This window comes from Drosophila virilis, chromosome X (assembly GCF_030788295.1).
Source record: "Drosophila virilis strain 15010-1051.87 chromosome X, Dvir_AGI_RSII-ME, whole genome shotgun sequence".
In the NCBI taxonomy this organism is placed as follows: domain Eukaryota; kingdom Metazoa; phylum Arthropoda; class Insecta; order Diptera; family Drosophilidae; genus Drosophila; species Drosophila virilis.
In genome coordinates this window covers 9,685,756-9,705,045 of record NC_091543.1, presented here as the reverse complement: position 1 = coordinate 9,705,045, position 19,290 = coordinate 9,685,756, and the positions used below count along the sequence as shown (strand labels likewise).

The window sequence follows — 19,290 nt, the reverse complement described above, 5'->3', positions numbered from 1 at the left end:
TATTATGTCGTTTTGGAACGTCATATCTCTGCGGAGAGTTATGTCGTTTTGGAACGTCATATCTCCGCGCGGAGATATGACGTTCCAAAACGACATAATATCTCGGGTAATAGCTCCGCGCGGAGATATGACGTTCCAAAACGACATAACTCCGCGCGGAGATATGACGTTTCCAAAACGACATAATATCTCGGGTAATAGCTCCGCGCGGAGATATGACGTTCCAATACGATATAACTCCGCGCGGAGATATGACGTTTCCAAACTATTACCCGAGATATTATGTCGTTTTGGAACGTCATATCTCCGCGCGGAGTTATGTCGTTTTGGAACGTCATATATCCAAGCGGAGCTATTACCCGAGATATTATGTCGTTTTGGAACGTCATATCTCTGCGGAGAGTTATGTCGTTTTGGAACGTCATATCTCCGCGCGGAGCTATTACCCGAGATATTATGTCGTTTTGGAACGTCATATCTCTTCTTCCAACATCAAATGCATATATATATTCTATCTTAGAAGCTACATGTCAAGTTTGGGGACTCTAGCTCTTATTATTTACCAAAATTTCCCAAAAAACAGGATATCGATATCGATTGCTTGGAAAACGGAGTAAGTTATCGATTATCGGAAACAAACTCGATATGCGCAGGCACTAGGAGCACCTACATCTAAAATTTCAAGTCTTTAGCTCTTATATGTTCTGAGATCCTTGCGTTCATACATATGGACGGACGGACGGAGGGACGGACGGACGGACGGACGGACAGACAGACGGACATGGCTAAATCGACTCGGCTATTGGTGCTGATCAAGAATATATATACTTTATGGGGTCGGAGATGTTTCCTTCTGCCTGTTACATACATTTGGATCTTGCAAAAATACAATATACCCTTATACCCATTTTAAATGGGTACAGGGTATAATCATCGAAAAAGTTTAGATTTTCGCACTGACCTCGATTTAGAAAAAAATCGTGATGATTTGGAAGGTCATATCTGCGCGTGGAGTTATGTCGTTTGGAAACGTCATATCTCCGCGCGGAGTTATGTCGTTTTGGAACGTCATATCTCCGCGCGGAGCTATTACCCGAGATATTATGTCGTTTTGGAACGTCATATCTCCGCGCGGAGTTATGTCGTTTGGAAACGTCATATCTCCGCGCGGAGTTATGTCGTTTTGGAACGTCATATCTCCGCGCGGAGCTATTACCCGAGATATTATGTCGTTTTGGAACGTCATATCTCCGCGCGGAGCTATTACCCGAGATATTATGTTATTTTGGAACGTCATATCTCCGCGCGGAGTTATGTCGTTTTGGAACGTCATATCTCCGCGCGGATTTATTACCCGAGATATTATGTCGTTTTGGAACTTCATATCTCCGCGCGGAGTTATGTCGTTTTGGAACGTCATATATCCAAGCGGAGCTATTACCCGAGATATTATGTCGTTTTGGAACGTCATATCTCCGCGCGGAGTTATGTCGTTTTGGAACGTCATATCTCCGCGCGGATTTATTACCCGAGATATTATGTCGTTTTGGAACGTCATATCTCCGCGCGGAGTTATGTCGTTTTGGAACGTCATATATCCAAGCGGAGTTATGTCGTTTTGGAACGTCATATATCCAAGCGGAGCTATTACCCGAGATATTATGTCGTTTTGGAACGTCATATCTACGCGCGGAGTTATGTCGTTTTGGAACGTCATATCTCCGCTCGGATTTATTACCCGAGATATTATGTCGTTTTGGAACGTCATATCTCCGCGCGGAGCTATTACCCGAGATATTATGTCGTTTTGGAACGTCATATCTCCGCGCGGAGTTATGTCGTTTTGGAACGTCATATCTCCAAGCGGAGCTATTACCCGAGATATTATGTCGTTTTGGAACGTCATATCTCCGCGCGGATTTATTACCCGAGATATTATGTCGTTTTGGAACGTCATATCTCCGCGCGGAGTTATGTCGTTTTGGAACGTCATATCTCCGCGCGGAGTTATGTCGTTTTGGAACGTCATATATCCAAGCGGAGTTATGTCGTTTTGGAACGTCATATATCCAAGCGGAGCTATTACCCGAGATATTATGTCGTTTTGGAACGTCATATCTACGCGCGGAGTTATGTCGTTTTGGAACGTCATATCTTCAAGCGGATTTATTACCCGAGATATTATGTCGTTTTGGAACGTCATATCTCCGCGCGGAGCTAATTCGTTTGGAAACGTCATATCTCCGCGCGGAGTTATGTCGTTTTGGAACGTCATATATCCAAGCGGAGCTATTACCCGAGATATTATGTCGTTTTGGAACGTCATATCTCCGCGCGGATTTATTACCCGAGATATTATGTCGTTTTGGAACTTCATATCTCCGCGCGGAGTTATGTCGTTTTGGAACGTCATATATCCAAGCGGAGTTATGTCGTTTTGGAACGTCATATATCCAAGCGGAGCTATTACCCGAGATATTATGTCGTTTTGGAACGTCATATCTACGCGCGGAGTTATGTCGTTTTGGAACGTCATATCTTCAAGCGGATTTATTACCCGAGATATTATGTCGTTTTGGAACGTCATATCTCCGCGCGGAGCTAATTCGTTTGGAAACGTCATATCTCCGCGCGGAGTTATGTCGTTTTGGAACGTCATATATCCAAGCGGAGCTATTACCCGAGATATTATGTCGTTTTGGAACGTCATATCTACGCGCGGAGTTATGTCGTTTTGGAACGTCATATCTCCAAGCGGAGCTATTACCCGAGATATTATGTCGTTTTGGAACGTCATATCTCCAAGCGGAGCTATTACCCGAGATATTATGTCGTTTTGGAACGTCATATCTCCGCGCGGAGTTATGTCGTTTTGGAACGTCATATCTCCGCGCGGAGTTATGTCGGTTTGGAACGTCATATCTCCGCGCGGAGTTATGTCGTTTGGAAACGTCATATCTCCAAGCGGAGCTATTACCCTAGATATTATGTCGTTTTGGAACGTCATATCTCCAAGCGGAGCTATTACCCGAGATATTATGTCGTTTTGGAACGTCATATCTCCGAGCGGATTTGTTACCCGAGATACTATGTCGTTTTGTAACGTCATATCTCCGCGCGGAGTTATGTCGTTTTGGAACGTCATATCTCCAAGCGGAGCTATTACCCGAGATATTATGTCGTTTTGGAACGTCATATCTCCGCGCGGAGTTATATCGTTTTGGAACGTCATATCTGCAAGCGGAGCTATTACCCGAGATATTATGTCGTTTTGGAACGTCATATCTCCGCGCGGAGCTATTACCCGAGATATTATGTCGTTTTGGAACGTCATATCTCCGCGCGGATTTATTACCCGAGATATTATGTCGTTTTGGAACGTCATATCTCCGCGCGGAGTTATGTCGTTTTGGAACGTCATATCTCCGCGCGGAGCTATTACACGAGATATTAAAAAAAAAATCATCGAAAAAGTTTCGATTTTCGCACCGACCTCGATTTTGAAAATAAAACGTGATGTAACACCTTGCCATTTTGTCGATTTGTGTCACAATTTTGGATTTCCTTTTTTTGATGCCAATCGATAGAATTTACCCTTACGAGACAAAAATGGTATAAAATTCCAAAATCGGACATTATTTGACGGAAATATTCCAAAAAATCATCAAAAAGGTTGAATTTACGAACGAATCGGTTTTTTGTCAACAACATTTTTCAACCCATCAATGATTGGAACGTCATATCTCCGCGCGGAGTTATGTCGTTTTGGAACGTCATATATCCAAGCGGAGCTATTACCCGAGATATTATGTCGTTTTGGAACGTCATATCTCTGCGGAGAGTTATGTCGTTTTGGAACGTCATATCTCCGCGCGGAGCTATTACCCGAGATATTATGTCGTTTTGGAACGTCATATCTCTTCTTCCAACATCAAATGCATATATATATTCTATCTTAGAAGCTACATGTCAAGTTTGGGGACTCTAGCTCTTATTATTTACCAAAATTTCCCAAAAAACAGGATATCGATATCGATTGCTTGGAAAACGGAGTAAGTTATCGATTATCGGAAACAAACTCGATATGCGCAGGCACTAGGAGCACCTACATCTAAAATTTCAAGTCTTTAGCTCTTATATGTTCTGAGATCCTTGCGTTCATACATATGGACGGACGGACGGAGGGACGGACGGACGGACGGACGGACAGACAGACGGACATGGCTAAATCGACTCGGCTATTGGTGCTGATCAAGAATATATATACTTTATGGGGTCGGAGATGTTTCCTTCTGCCTGTTACATACATTTGGATCTTGCAAAAATACAATATACCCTTATACCCATTTTAAATGGGTACAGGGTATAATCATCGAAAAAGTTTAGATTTTCGCACTGACCTCGATTTAGAAAAAAATCGTGATGATTTGGAAGGTCATATCTGCGCGTGGAGTTATGTCGTTTGGAAACGTCATATCTCCGCGCGGAGTTATGTCGTTTTGGAACGTCATATCTCCGCGCGGAGCTATTACCCGAGATATTATGTCGTTTTGGAACGTCATATCTCCGCGCGGAGTTATGTCGTTTGGAAACGTCATATCTCCGCGCGGAGTTATGTCGTTTTGGAACGTCATATCTCCGCGCGGAGCTATTACCCGAGATATTATGTCGTTTTGGAACGTCATATCTCCGCGCGGAGCTATTACCCGAGATATTATGTTATTTTGGAACGTCATATCTCCGCGCGGAGTTATGTCGTTTTGGAACGTCATATCTCCGCGCGGATTTATTACCCGAGATATTATGTCGTTTTGGAACGTCATATCTCCGCGCGGAGTTATGTCGTTTTGGAACGTCATATATCCAAGCGGAGCTATTACCCGAGATATTATGTCGTTTTGGAACGTCATATCTCCGCGCGGAGTTATGTCGTTTTGGAACGTCATATCTCCGCGCGGATTTATTACCCGAGATATTATGTCGTTTTGGAACGTCATATCTCCGCGCGGAGTTATGTCGTTTTGGAACGTCATATATCCAAGCGGAGTTATGTCGTTTTGGAACGTCATATATCCAAGCGGAGCTATTACCCGAGATATTATGTCGTTTTGGAACGTCATATCTACGCGCGGAGTTATGTCGTTTTGGAACGTCATATCTCCGCTCGGATTTATTACCCGAGATATTATGTCGTTTTGGAACGTCATATCTCCGCGCGGAGCTATTACCCGAGATATTATGTCGTTTTGGAACGTCATATCTCCGCGCGGAGTTATGTCGTTTTGGAACGTCATATCTCCAAGCGGAGCTATTACCCGAGATATTATGTCGTTTTGGAACGTCATATCTCCGCGCGGATTTATTACCCGAGATATTATGTCGTTTTGGAACGTCATATCTCCGCGCGGAGTTATGTCGTTTTGGAACGTCATATATCCAAGCGGAGTTATGTCGTTTTGGAACGTCATATATCCAAGCGGAGCTATTACCCGAGATATTATGTCGTTTTGGAACGTCATATCTACGCGCGGAGTTATGTCGTTTTGGAACGTCATATCTCCAAGCGGATTTATTACCCGAGATATTATGTCGTTTTGGAACGTCATATCTCCGCGCGGAGCTATTACCCGAGATATTATGTCGTTTTGGAACGTCATATCCTCGCGCGGAGTTATGTCGTTTGGAAACGTCATATCTCCGCGCGGAGTTATGTCGTTTTGGAACGTCATATCTCCGCGCGGAGCTATTACCCGAGATATTATGTCGTTTTGGAACGTCATATCTCCGCGCGGAGTTATGTCGTTTTGGAACGTCATATCTACGCGCGGATTTATTACCCGAGATATTATGTCGTTTTGGAACGTCATATCTCCGCGCGGAGTTATGTCGTTTTGGAACGTCATATATCCAAGCGGAGCTATTACCCGAGATATTATGTCGTTTTGGAACGTCATATCTCCGCGCGGAGTTATGTCGTTTTGGAACGTCATATCTCCGCGCGGATTTATTACCCGAGATATTATGTCGTTTTGGAACGTCATATCTCCGCGCGGAGTTATGTCGTTTTGGAACGTCATATATCCAAGCGGAGTTATGTCGTTTTGGAACGTCATATATCCAAGCGGAGCTATTACCCGAGATATTATGTCGTTTTGGAACGTCATATCTACGCGCGGAGTTATGTCGTTTTGGAACGTCATATCTCCGCGCGGATTTATTACCCGAGATATTATGTCGTTTTGGAACGTCATATCTCCGCGCGGAGTTATGTCGTTTTGGAACGTCATATCTCCAAGCGGAGCTATTACCCGAGATATTATGTCGTTTTGGAACGTCATATCTCCGCGCGGATTTATTACCCGAGATATTATGTCGTTTTGGAACTTCATATCTCCGCGCGGAGTTATGTCGTTTTGGAACGTCATATATCCAAGCGGAGTTATGTCGTTTTGGAACGTCATATATCCAAGCGGAGCTATTACCCGAGATATTATGTCGTTTTGGAACGTCATATCTACGCGCGGAGTTATGTCGTTTTGGAACGTCATATCTTCAAGCGGATTTATTACCCGAGATATTATGTCGTTTTGGAACGTCATATCTCCGCGCGGAGCTAATTCGTTTGGAAACGTCATATCTCCGCGCGGAGTTATGTCGTTTTGGAACGTCATATATCCAAGCGGAGCTATTACCCGAGATATTATGTCGTTTTGGAACGTCATATCTACGCGCGGAGTTATGTCGTTTTGGAACGTCATATCTCCAAGCGGAGCTATTACCCGAGATATTATGTCGTTTTGGAACGTCATATCTCCAAGCGGAGCTATTACCCGAGATATTATGTCGTTTTGGAACGTCATATCTCCGCGCGGAGTTATGTCGTTTTGGAACGTCATATCTCCGCGCGGAGTTATGTCGGTTTGGAACGTCATATCTCCGCGCGGAGTTATGTCGTTTGGAAACGTCATATCTCCAAGCGGAGCTATTACCCTAGATATTATGTCGTTTTGGAACGTCATATCTCCAAGCGGAGCTATTACCCGAGATATTATGTCGTTTTGGAACGTCATATCTCCGAGCGGATTTGTTACCCGAGATACTATGTCGTTTTGTAACGTCATATCTCCGCGCGGAGTTATGTCGTTTTGGAACGTCATATCTCCAAGCGGAGCTATTACCCGAGATATTATGTCGTTTTGGAACGTCATATCTCCGCGCGGAGTTATATCGTTTTGGAACGTCATATCTGCAAGCGGAGCTATTACCCGAGATATTATGTCGTTTTGGAACGTCATATCTCCGCGCGGAGCTATTACCCGAGATATTATGTCGTTTTGGAACGTCATATCTCCGCGCGGATTTATTACCCGAGATATTATGTCGTTTTGGAACGTCATATCTCCGCGCGGAGTTATGTCGTTTTGGAACGTCATATCTCCGCGCGGAGCTATTACACGAGATATTAAAAAAAAAATCATCGAAAAAGTTTCGATTTTCGCACCGACCTCGATTTTGAAAATAAAACGTGATGTAACACCTTGCCATTTTGTCGATTTGTGTCACAATTTTGGATTTCCTTTTTTTGATGCCAATCGATAGAATTTACCCTTACGAGACAAAAATGGTATAAAATTCCAAAATCGGACATTATTTGACGGAAATATTCCAAAAAATCATCAAAAAGGTTGAATTTACGAACGAATCGGTTTTTTGTCAACAACATTTTTCAACCCATCAATGATTGATTTGTTTGAATGCCAATTGATGGTAGGGATCCGTACGCATTCAAAAGGGTATAACATTTTAAAATCAGACATTATTTACCCGAGATATTAAGCGAAAAATCATCGAAAAAGTTTCGATTTTCGCACCGAGCTCAATTTTGAAAAAACTCGTGATGTAACCCCTTGCAATTTTGTCGATTTGGGTTAAAATTTTGGATTTCCTTTTTTTGATGCCAATCGATAGAACTGATCCTTACGAGTCAAAAATGGTATAAAATTCCAAAATCGGACATTATTTGACGGAAATATTCCAAAAACTCATCAAAAAGGTTGAATTTACGAACGAATCGGTTTTTTGTCAACAACATTTTTCAACCCATCAATGATTGATTTGTTTGAATGCCAATTGATGTTAGGGATTCGTACGCATTCAAAAGGGTATAACATTTTAAAATCAGACATTATTTACCCGAGATATTAAGCAAAAAATCATCGAAAAAGTTTCGATTTTCGCACCGACCTCGATTTTGAAAAAAATCTTGATGATTTGGAAGGTCATATCTCCGCGTGGAGTTATGTCGTTTTAGAACGTCATATCTCCGCGCGGAGTTCTGTCGTTTTGGAACGTCATATCGCCGCGCGGAGTTCTATCGTTTTGGAACGTCATATCTCCGCGCGGAGTTCTGTCGTTTAGGAACGACATATCTCCTCGCGGAGTTCTGTCGTTTTGGAACGTCATATCTCCGCGCGGAGTTCTGTCGTTTTGGAACGTCATATCTCCGCGCGGAGTTATGTCGTTTTGGAACGTCATATCTCCGCGCGGAGTTATGTCGTTCTGGAACGTCATATCTCCGCGCGGAGTTATGTCGTTTTGGAACGTCATATCTCCGCGCGGAGCTATTACACGAGATATTAAAAAAAAAATCATCGAAAAAGTTTCGATCTTCGGACCGACCTCAATTTTGAAAAAACTCGTGATGTAACCCCTTGCCATTTTGTCGATTTGCGTCAAAATTTTGGATTTCCTTTTTTTGATGCCAATCGATCGAACTGATCCTTACGAGTCAAAAATGGTATAAAATTCCAAAATCGGACATTATTTGACGGAAATATTCCAAAAAATCATCAAAAAGGTTGAATTTACTAACGAATCGGTTTTTTGTCAACAACATTTTTCAACCCATCAATGATTGATTTGTTTGAATGCCAATTGATGGTAGGGATCCGTACGCATTCAAAAAGGTATAACATTTCAAAATCAGACATTATTTACCCGAGATATTAAGCAAAAAATCATCGAAAAAGTTTCGATTTTCGCACCGACCTCAATTTTGAAAAAAATCTTGATGATTTGGAAGGTCATATCTCCGCGTGGAGTTATGTTGTTTTATAACGTCATATCTCCGCGTGGAGTTATGTTGTTTTAGAACGTCATATCTCCGCGCGGAGTTCTGTCGTTTTGGAACGTCATATCTCCGCGTGGAGTTATGTCGTTTTGGAACGTCATATCTTCGCGTAGAGTTATGTCGTTTTGGAAAGTTATATCTCCGCGTGGAGTTATGTCGTTTTGGAACGTCATATCTCCGCGCGGAGCTATTACACGAGATATTAAAAAAAAATCATCGAAAAAGTTTCGATTTTCGCACCGACCTCGATTTTGAAAAAAAACGTGATGTAACCCTTTGCCATTTTGTCGATTTGCATCAAAATTTTGGATTTCCTTTTTTTGATGTCAATCGATAGAATTGACCCTTACGAGAAAAAAATGGTATAAAATTCCAAAATCGGACATTATTTAACGGAAATATTCCAAAATATCATCAAAAAGGTTGAATTTACGAACGAATCGGTTTTTTGTCAACAACAGTTTTCAGCCCATCGATGATTATTTTTGTTTGAATGCCAATTGATGGTAGGGATCCGTACGCATTCAAAAAGGTATAACATTTTAAAATCAGACATTATTTACCCGAGATATTAAAAAAAAAATCATCGAAAAAGTTTCGATTTTCGCACCGACCTCGGTTTTGGAAGGTCATATCTCCGCGCGGAGTTATGTCGTTTTGGAACAACATATCTTCTCGCGGAGTTCTGTCGTTTTGGAACGTCATATCTCCGCGCGGAGTTCTGTCGTTTTAGAACGAAATATCTCCGCGCGGAGTTCTGTCTTTTTGGAACGTCATATCTCCGCGTGGAGCTATGTCGTTTTGGAACGTCATATCTCCGCGCGGAGCTATGTCGTTTTGGAACGTCATATCTCCGCGCGGAGTTATGTCGTTTTGGAACGTCATATCTCCGCGCGGAGCTTTTACCCGAGATATTAAAAAAAAATCATTGAAAAAGTTTAGATTTTCTTACCGACCTCGATTTTGAGAAAATACGTGATGATTTGGAAGGTCATATTTCCGCGTGGAGTTATGTCGTTTTGGAACGTCATATCTCCGCGCGGAGCTCTGTCGTTTTGGAACGTCATATCTCCGCGCGGAGCTATTACCCGAGATATTAAAAAAAATCATCGAAAAAGTTTCGATTTTCGCACCGACCTCGATTTTGAAAAAAAAACGTGATGTAACCCCTTGCCATTTTGTCGATTTGGGTCAAAACTTTAAATTAAGCACTTATGATAAAAAGGGAAATTAAATAGCATTACAGAATAAATATGTATACTTTATGGGGTCGGAGATGCTTCCTTCTGCCTGTTACATACCCATTTTTAATGGGTTCAGGGTATAAAAATAATGATTATTCAAAATTAATTTTTAGCTCTCATATATTGATTGTATCTGGAAAATATTAATTGTTCATATATCTGTATAGCTAGAGTAATCAACTTGAAGGGTTATATGCCTTTATGTAGCAGACTTTTATTGATTGTGAACTGGTTCCAATTGGCTTCTTAAGTAGTAGAGTAGTTCCAATAACTTATATAATATTCTAGTTCCAATATGTTCGACCCTTTTTTATGGTATATATTCTTTGTTTATCTGCCTATATTCTATGTTCTATGTTTATCTGCCTATATTCTATGTTCTATGTTCTATGCTCCATGTTCTATGTTCTATGTTCTATGTTCTATGTTCTATGTTCTATGTTCTATGTTCTATGTTCTATGTTCTATGTTCTATGTTCTGTGTTCTATGTTCTATGTTCTATGTTCTATGTTCTATGTTCTATGTTCTATGTTCTATGTTCTATGTTCTATGTTCTATGTTCTATGTTCTATGTTCTATGTTCTATGTTCTATGTTCTATGTTCTATGTTCTATGTTCTATGTTCTATATTCTATGTTCTATGTTCTATGTTCTATGTTCTATGTTCTATGTTCTATTTTCTATGTTCTATTTTCTATGTCCTATGTTCTATGTTCTATGTTCTATTTTCTATGTTCTATATTCTATGTTCTATGTTCTATGTTCTATGTTCTATGTTCTATGTTCTATGTTCTATTTTCTATGTTCTATTTTCTATGTCCTATGTTCTATACTTTTTGCTCCTTGCTCTTTTCTTCCATATTTTTTTTCTATGAGCTGCAACTTATACTTTATAATATTTTTAATGGATATATTCTATGACTCAAGTATTGTTGATTGCAGATTCTTAAATTTAAGATTTGTTTTATCGCAAAAGATTTTCACAAACAATTTGTAAGGCATGAATTTAGCAGAAAGGAATATGCCGGTCGAGAACGGAGGGAGTCGAAATGGACTTAACCATTTCCAAAATATATATATATGAATATGATATGAATATGATATGCATTTAGAATGGAATATAAATTGAAATAGTAGGCGTGTCTATGGTTAACACAATACGCTTTGAGGCTAGCCGCTCTTTAAATGTAGTTTGATTATAAGTTTAACTTTACATTGAACTCACGTTTTGTGTGCCAAAAACTTGCTATTAAAACCCTCAACGAAGTCGGGACAGTATTGACTCAATACGGTGCCAGCTGGTGTTCGTGGCCAGCACAGATAGCCATCAAAATTCACGGGACAATAGAGGGTTTCCATTTCACTTGTATTATGTGAATGGTGATTTGTTGCCATTGTTGCCGATAGAACCGTGGCATAGAGCTCGTTCTCGCTGGCCGCCTCCTCATCCACATCCTGCATATCAATGGTGCCCTCATTGAGCACCGCCTGCTCCAAGTAGCGCGGTATCATTGTGTATGTCTCCAGCAGCAGCCCACCATCGTCAGGCTCTAATCAGGGGGGTAAGGGGAAGCGTATGTTGGTTGGGGTAATATATATACAAGCATATATGTGTTCATGAAAGTGTCGATTTGTTGGCAAGCGCGAGTTGTGAATGGGATATTCTATAATTCAAGTGTCGCCGTATTAAAGTTATAGCCGCTTTTAGGTGTGACCGTCTTCGTAGTAAGATTTCAGATAGATTTTGGAAGCGTACTGACATCTTACTGCAGTGAGGCCGTATTTGAAATGTGATCGTATGCTTGAGTAACTTCAGTGTGCCGTATTTACTAAAACTGTGCATGAACACGATCGCTTATTATTGTGATGAAAGTTATAATGCTTTCAGTGATACCGTATTCTTATGACTCTTTTTTTTCTCAGAGTGGCTTTACTTTGAGTGTGTCCATTATGAAATGTAACCGTAATTTAAGTGTCAATATATGAAATATCAAGGCATTTTTCATATGTAATCGTATTTGAGTTTATCGTTAATATATTTTGTGTGACTGTACTTTATAATAATAAGTAGAATGTATCAATAAGCCTGTGCGAGTGTCAAATGAGTGCTACGAGCGTTGTTGACGGAAACCTGAGCAGCTTTCAACTCAAATATAATAGGGTATTGAACAAACCTGTTGCCAGTTGGGCTGTGGCCGTGTCATTCTGGTAGCGATAGACGCACTCGGCATACAAATGCTTGAGAAATGTGCGTAGATTATCCTGCGGCTGTGGTGGCATAGCCCCCGATACTGTCATCTCAAAATAGGCTGCTGTTGCCATAGTCAGTGCTGTAATGGAGACAAATAAAAGGAGTGTCGGTTGGTTGTTTTCTTACCATGTTGTGCATTCGTGTGTGCATGTGTGTTAATCCAGAGCACGAAAATCTTTATAAATATGCATATGTATAGGTGTGTAAATAGTAGGTGAAGCGGTAAAAAGAAGGTCGCTGGTTCAGTTTACGGTTTGAACCAACTGAGCTTTTCATATTGTAAAACCCACAATTTGGCTTGAAAACTTGGCCTATCATTTTAGAATCTAAATGAAATAGTTTTGACTTTTTATATAGAGTGTATTGATCTAATTTGATCCCATTTGACATTAGGTTTGGTTTATTGTAAAAGCTAAATTGGAATTCCGGTTCGAACTTATTCGGCTTAAAACTAATATACAGCCGTCAACAGCTCGGTGTTAATTTATATGTTAATTCCAGGTTCTTGGTAATAAGCTCTCAATATACAATGTGTATATATATATATATATATATATAGAGCGTAATAAACAAAGAACTGACATATACAAGCACTGGCACAGGTAGCTTGTTTACTTGCAGCTGCAATGAAATGAAAATATGTAAACTCCTTTCAGGCGTGTGGCGCGTCCCTCACACACGCTCTGGCATTGTTGGCTGACATGGCTTTGATTGCAATATGTCGGAGTCCTGATGACCTGGCGACGCATGGCCACATACTCATCTGCATAGAGGACAATGCCTGGCCGTCGGGCAGCATGCTGGAGCGCACTTCAATTAATCGGTTTATTGTCTAATTAATTAGCGTTCGTTTTAGCGCTAGCCGTCGGGGTATTCAGTTTGTAATTAAATTTCTCCTTTGCAGTTGTACAACCCAGCATCGATCGATGCTGCAACATACACAGACACAGACACACACACGCACACACACACACACTCGAGAAACAACAACACGGCACATGCTTCAGTTAGCCCTGCAAGTTTCTTGCCTAACTTTGTTATATCTTTAATCAAAACTCATTCCACTTGATTGAGTTTTAACACTAACAAACTAACGAATACAATTACACACACCCACACAGACACACACACACACACGCTCTACAGTCTGTGGCAGTTTGGTTAATGCATTGCTAAACCCAAAAACCCAAAACTAAAATTCTACAAGTCACGGCCAACATGACGTATGCTTCATTTCTACTGCTGCCAGCTGCCAGGCAGATGAAATAATATGGATATGTAGCGGGAACTAACTTTGGAATAACAACTATGATTACGTTAAGCTGCTGTCAAGTGTACGACTTGCAAATACCCTGTAGATATGTAAGTAAATAAATATATAGAGAAGTATGTGTATATAGTTCATGCATTGAGAGTCTGGCCTCGCGCATCGGTGGGCGACTATATAAATAAGTATACGTATAAGTATATATGACGTTATAAATATCTTTGTTAATTTTTTGTTGTTTACTTTATATATTTATATATACAACAAAAAATTGACCAAGATATCCATAACCTCGTGTAACTTTATATCTTGTAGCAACAGTTTGAGAATCACTGTTAAAGTTTTACAGCTTAAAGTTACTTTCCTTATCATCCTTATTAAATCTGCCTGTCTGTTACATATATACCTCATTTGTTGAGCATTTTTGTTTACAGGTTATATAAAGTAAGCACACATATTTTTGTGTTTGTCAAAGTTTAAGGTAGATCTTTGGGGAGTAGAAAGGGCAGATGGTGTCTCCATGAAACATGTACATCTTCAAAGTTATCATGTTACCCCTTGTGCTGATAAAACCTCCATGGTCACTTTATTTGCCAGCAAATATAATTCTTGAATGCTTATGCAAAGCTGAATATTGCCAACTCACGGAGCAGGCGAACGAGTAACAATTCATATGTCAGTTTAGCTTAGTTTTAGCTGCACACCTCCATGCTCACATTAAACAGAACTAAGCCTGTAAAAGTGCTTGTATAAAGCATGTTTGAAATCATTAACTCCTTAGCTGATTAGATTTATAGATCAAATTGTTTAATGGCCACCAAAAACTGTCCTCCATGGTAATAAGTTCGTTCTACTGCTTGTAAAATAGTTGGCCAAGATTGAGTTTATGTTTCGTTTCTGAAAACATATTCGCACATATTAAAACATTCCTCGCACAAATTCGAAAAATGTCACATAAATTCTAACTAATTCTCTTTATATAGTAACCAATTTTGCTTACTGTTTAAAAAGGCCAGCAAACCTTTGGCGTCTTTAAATGCAGCCAATGGGAAGTAGCTGAAGCAATGCAATTGAGTTATGAGACTTTGTTGCTTGCCTTATTGTTGTTGTTGTAGTTGCTGTTGTTGTTGGAGCTGTTGTGCAGCTGTATGGCAATTAGCTGGCCCATCAGTTCAAATGCCAGTTTGCTGCTGTCAGGGAGCGACAGTTGCCTTCTCATCTGCTCCATGTTCCTGTACAATTAATGCGACAGCGACATTGCGTATACGCCACGTGCAACAGGCAGTTGCAACACAACCCGACCACGTATTGTGGCCAGCTAATTGCGTCTGCTAATATAGAAACCTCGATGGCTAATTGTATATTCGTGTAGCACCCGGGAGCTTAAGCCTTGAGGCCAGCTAGTCTAATTGCCTGGTGGACAGCTCGACTTGGATGGAAGCAAACAGATTGGGAGAAGCGCATTTACAAAATTAAATCAATAAGGGGTTGTGTGCATTCACATGAAAAAACCAAATTAGATTATAAATACGAAATCTTCATATTCGATTCGTCAGAGTAAGTTCAAATTTACGAAATTGTCGAAACACTTGACCAAGAACAAGCAAAGGAAACAATTTGATTATTTTGATATTTGAAGAGCAAGCTAATTGCTAAACGAACTAAACGGGACAAAGAAGGAAAGTCGCATAAAAAGTAACATTCAAAAGAATTTAAAGAAAAAATTGATAACTGACATAATTGAGTCCAGATTCCGAAAAGTGTTTTAAGTTTTGATGATACTCTGTCTCACTTATGATTTTGAACTTAATGAAACGCAAAAATAAATAATAAATTTAAAATTTGTTATTCAGGAAATTAATACATAATTTCTGATAAATATGGAAAATTAATGAACGACATAATTAAAATGGCTGCTGTTGGACACGAAGCACATAAAATGTGATGCTGCATAAATTAAACTCCTATTGAAATTGATGTTTGCCAAAAAAAACGGTAGAAAAACAAAATACGGCAAAGAAAAATGGCCGCTAGCTAGATATACTTGGATAATATGAGGGACAAAATAGGAGCAATCGATACTATTGCCGGGGATTGAGCTGAAATAATTATATGTACATATGGCTGGATACTGAATACTCTGATGATGAATTGTTGCCGCTTGTTGTTTTCTGCTCAACATAGACACAATGTGTGTACGGCTGTGTGTGTGTGTGTGTATGTGAGAGAGAGAGGGGGGAGGGGCATGGCTGAGTCGGCTGAGTGTCGCCTAGTTAATGTTAATGTTTATGTGGTAAATGATGCTGGCGGCGCAAGTAGCTTTGCAACGGAAATCGAAACACAACACACACACATACACACACACACACACACACACACAATCTCACGAAAAGAACCAGCAGAATTGGCAACACGATTTGGTCATGCAACAAATTTTGCCAAGTGTGTGTGTTTGTGTATGTGTGTGTGTTTTTTTTAAAGCAATTATAATAATAAATGAGTTTAGCTATTGCGAGTCCTGTCGATTGCTATGTGTGTGTGTGTGTATAGGTCACTTAATGCAATTATGCTCTATGTGTTTGTATGTGTGTGCGCACATTTTCTGGCTCATTGCCTGACCGAGCTGGTCTTTCACAGCGCACCATGGCACACAATCCTAAAAGCTTTCCTTTTATATGTACGAAAATTCTGTTAACAATCGATTCGATCGCACTTTTATTGCTTTCTTTTCGCTATTTGCTTAAATAATATGCAAGCGGATTTTATGAGTTCGTTATAAATTTAAAAGTATTAAAATAAATTTTAATATATTAATATATATATTCATAAAGTGGACGTTTTGCTGATCAAATGTTTTTTGACCAAAGTCCTATCAGCATGATTTTTATTTTCAAGTTCCTACAAAAATAGATTTGCCCTTAAAGGCAATGTGATATAGTACTCTAAATCGTATACTTTTGATACATAAAATGTTTTGAGTTATTCCTATACAAATACATGCTTCACATGCCTTGTTTTAATACGCTAGTTTTGAAGGAAATGCAGCTTAGAGAACCATACACTGACTGAGGTCAGAGGCTGCGAATAATGCCCTAAAATATGGTTTTGTGCCCTACGGTGCTGTGCAGAAAGTTTTCCACTTAGCCGCCTGATTAGCTGCTGGCTTGGCAGTTTTTTATTTTATTCTTTTTGTTGCTGTTCATTTATTTAGCTAATCAAAGTTGGTTAAGTGCTGTTGTTCTTCTTGTTGCGCACAAAATCATAAAAACAAAAAAAAAAAAAGAAAACAAAAAAGCAATTCAATCGCAACGGGCAAAAATTGAAGTTCTTGTACACAAATTTTTGGTAATTTTTATAAATTTAACTATTCTTATATTGAAATATTTTGGATTCATTATTTGTTTTGCTTTTCGCACATTAGGCAAAAGAAAAATGAAAACAAATTTGAATGTGCGTATGATTAAATATATGTGTTTATAGCATGCATAATACATCTAGCGCCACTCGGTTTTCCCTTGCCGAAAAAGACTTACAAGGCGTGAAAAATGTTTGCTTGCTGCCCCGTTTCTTTTTGGTTTTGTTTAATTAACGCGCTGCGCCCGCTGTTCACTTATTTATTTATACAAATTATTCGAAATATATCTGGCGCCAAAAACACACCACAAGTCCCGCAACTGAACGCTCGCCGATGAAAGCGTCTGCTCGCCCGCGCTTCAACTGGCAAAATGAGCCGGCCGAAGTGTGCCGCTGGCCACAGTGAAGCTGTCCATCATGCCGCACAACCAGCCCAACTCTCTCTCTCTCTCTCCCTCTTTTTTTTCTCTCTCTCTCCGTCCCTTTCTCTCAAAACCTACTCAACCCACCCACTTAACAATTCGCCCCATTTGCGCTCACTGTAACTGTGCGAAAGCCTGGCAAACTGCTTAGCCGACACTTGAGCAAGCAGTGGGCTCTGCGCTGAGCAACAAGTTGCCGCAAAACTATGGAGCGTGTGTGTGTGATTGCGAGTGGTGTGTGTATGTGAGTGTGTGTGCGTGTGTGTGTTTATGTGTTTGTGCATCTACGTATTTATACCCTTTGCACTTAAATAGTGTACAAAGCGCATCATAAAATGCTGGAAATGAACTATGAACTATGTATTGCCATTAGTGTGGTACATTGAATATGGTCTACAGGGTATTTTTGAGGCTAGCATGCTAATTGTGTACGTGGCATTTAACAGTTGCACTTGACCAAAGAAGGGGCTGGCAGGCAGGCAGCCTGCCAGGACTCTGACTGATTTGCCAGCAGCAGAAGCATCGTGCTCCGGGCTCATATGAATTGTTGGCTGCAAATAAATTTTAAACAGCTCTCTTCAGTTGGCCTTCAGCCCCGCGCCCCCGCCTTCGCCCCATTCAATCAGCTCGTTGAAGCGCAACACGAAATGCGCACAGCTGCTGTGGCTTACATCTTGTTCAGAGTTTGATGACAAGGGCAACAACAAATCATAAAGTGGACCAAGACAATCTTAAAATAGAGATGGAAAGGGAGACGCAGAGGGGTAGCAAGAGTGCACCTTAGCATCTGGTAATTGGATTAAGCTTCTTACCGACATAGCCTTGCTAAAAAGCTTTCAGCACGAGAGCCACCTGCTACTTAGCCTGGGACAACTAAAACTTACATCACAAAATCTGATTTTAATTTGCCTATTACTTGTACTAAACAGTTTAAGAGTAATGCTGTTGCAATGTTGAGCGTGCATGGGAATAATAAGCTGAAATGCTTGTTATCCAAGAACATTGTTGGAATTGGAATAGAAGGAGGAATCAAAACATTGCATTGCGCCCTCTTTAAGGCAACAGAGCAGCAAGGTTTCAGGTTCGATTCTTTGGCTGGTTTATGGGTCTAGCAGTTAAAGGCTGTAGCAGGTAGGCTGATATTTACTAACTGTGTCCTGTACTCTTAATCAGAGCTGCAAGCCTAACAAAATTTTCTGGCTGGTTCGATTCACAGTTAGAGCCAACTTCCTGCTCTAAGTTTCGGCTCATGCAGTTGGCTATTCACCAAAATCCACAGCTGCCAATATGGTTTCTTATTTATTTGTTTTGGGTTCGGGTTGCGATTGAGTTATTCCCATACAACTGGTTGGTTTAAAGGTTCGGTTAATGTTAACGGAGAATACAAATTAGAATTCCCTGTTCAAATAGATTCGCTTCAAGCCCGATTTGCAGCTAATGCAGCTAATAATATCTAATTTTAGACTATATCCCTAAACGGATTTAGTCATGAGATAATTAAAATCTTCACCAGATGCTTTTTAATCTATAGACGAAAAATTGTTGTTATATAGCAGCTGCTTGAGACTTAATTCTGAGCTTCAAGGCATGCAAATACAATTTCCAATGATGTCTCTTTTAA

General features: G+C 40.2%; 1 protein-coding gene across 3 annotated transcripts in view; it reads right to left on the bottom strand.

Moving 5' to 3' along the window:
• Positions 1–19,290, bottom strand: part of hec (calcitonin receptor hector) — a 106,171-nt gene that overhangs the window by 4,138 nt on the left and 82,743 nt on the right. For 2 of the 3 annotated variants that reach the window (XM_070209973.1, XM_032440685.2), the window contains 2 exons: positions 12,550–12,705; positions 11,601–11,925 (listed from right to left, as the gene is read on the bottom strand). In XM_070209973.1, coding sequence (XP_070066074.1) covers positions 11,601–11,925; positions 12,550–12,697 — 473 coding nt within the window. In that variant the 5' untranslated portion in view covers positions 12,698–12,705. Of the gene's footprint in view, positions 1–11,600; positions 11,926–12,549; positions 12,706–17,426; positions 17,621–19,290 lie in introns of those variants that run through there. The other variant, XM_032440686.2, reaches the window with a different exon arrangement.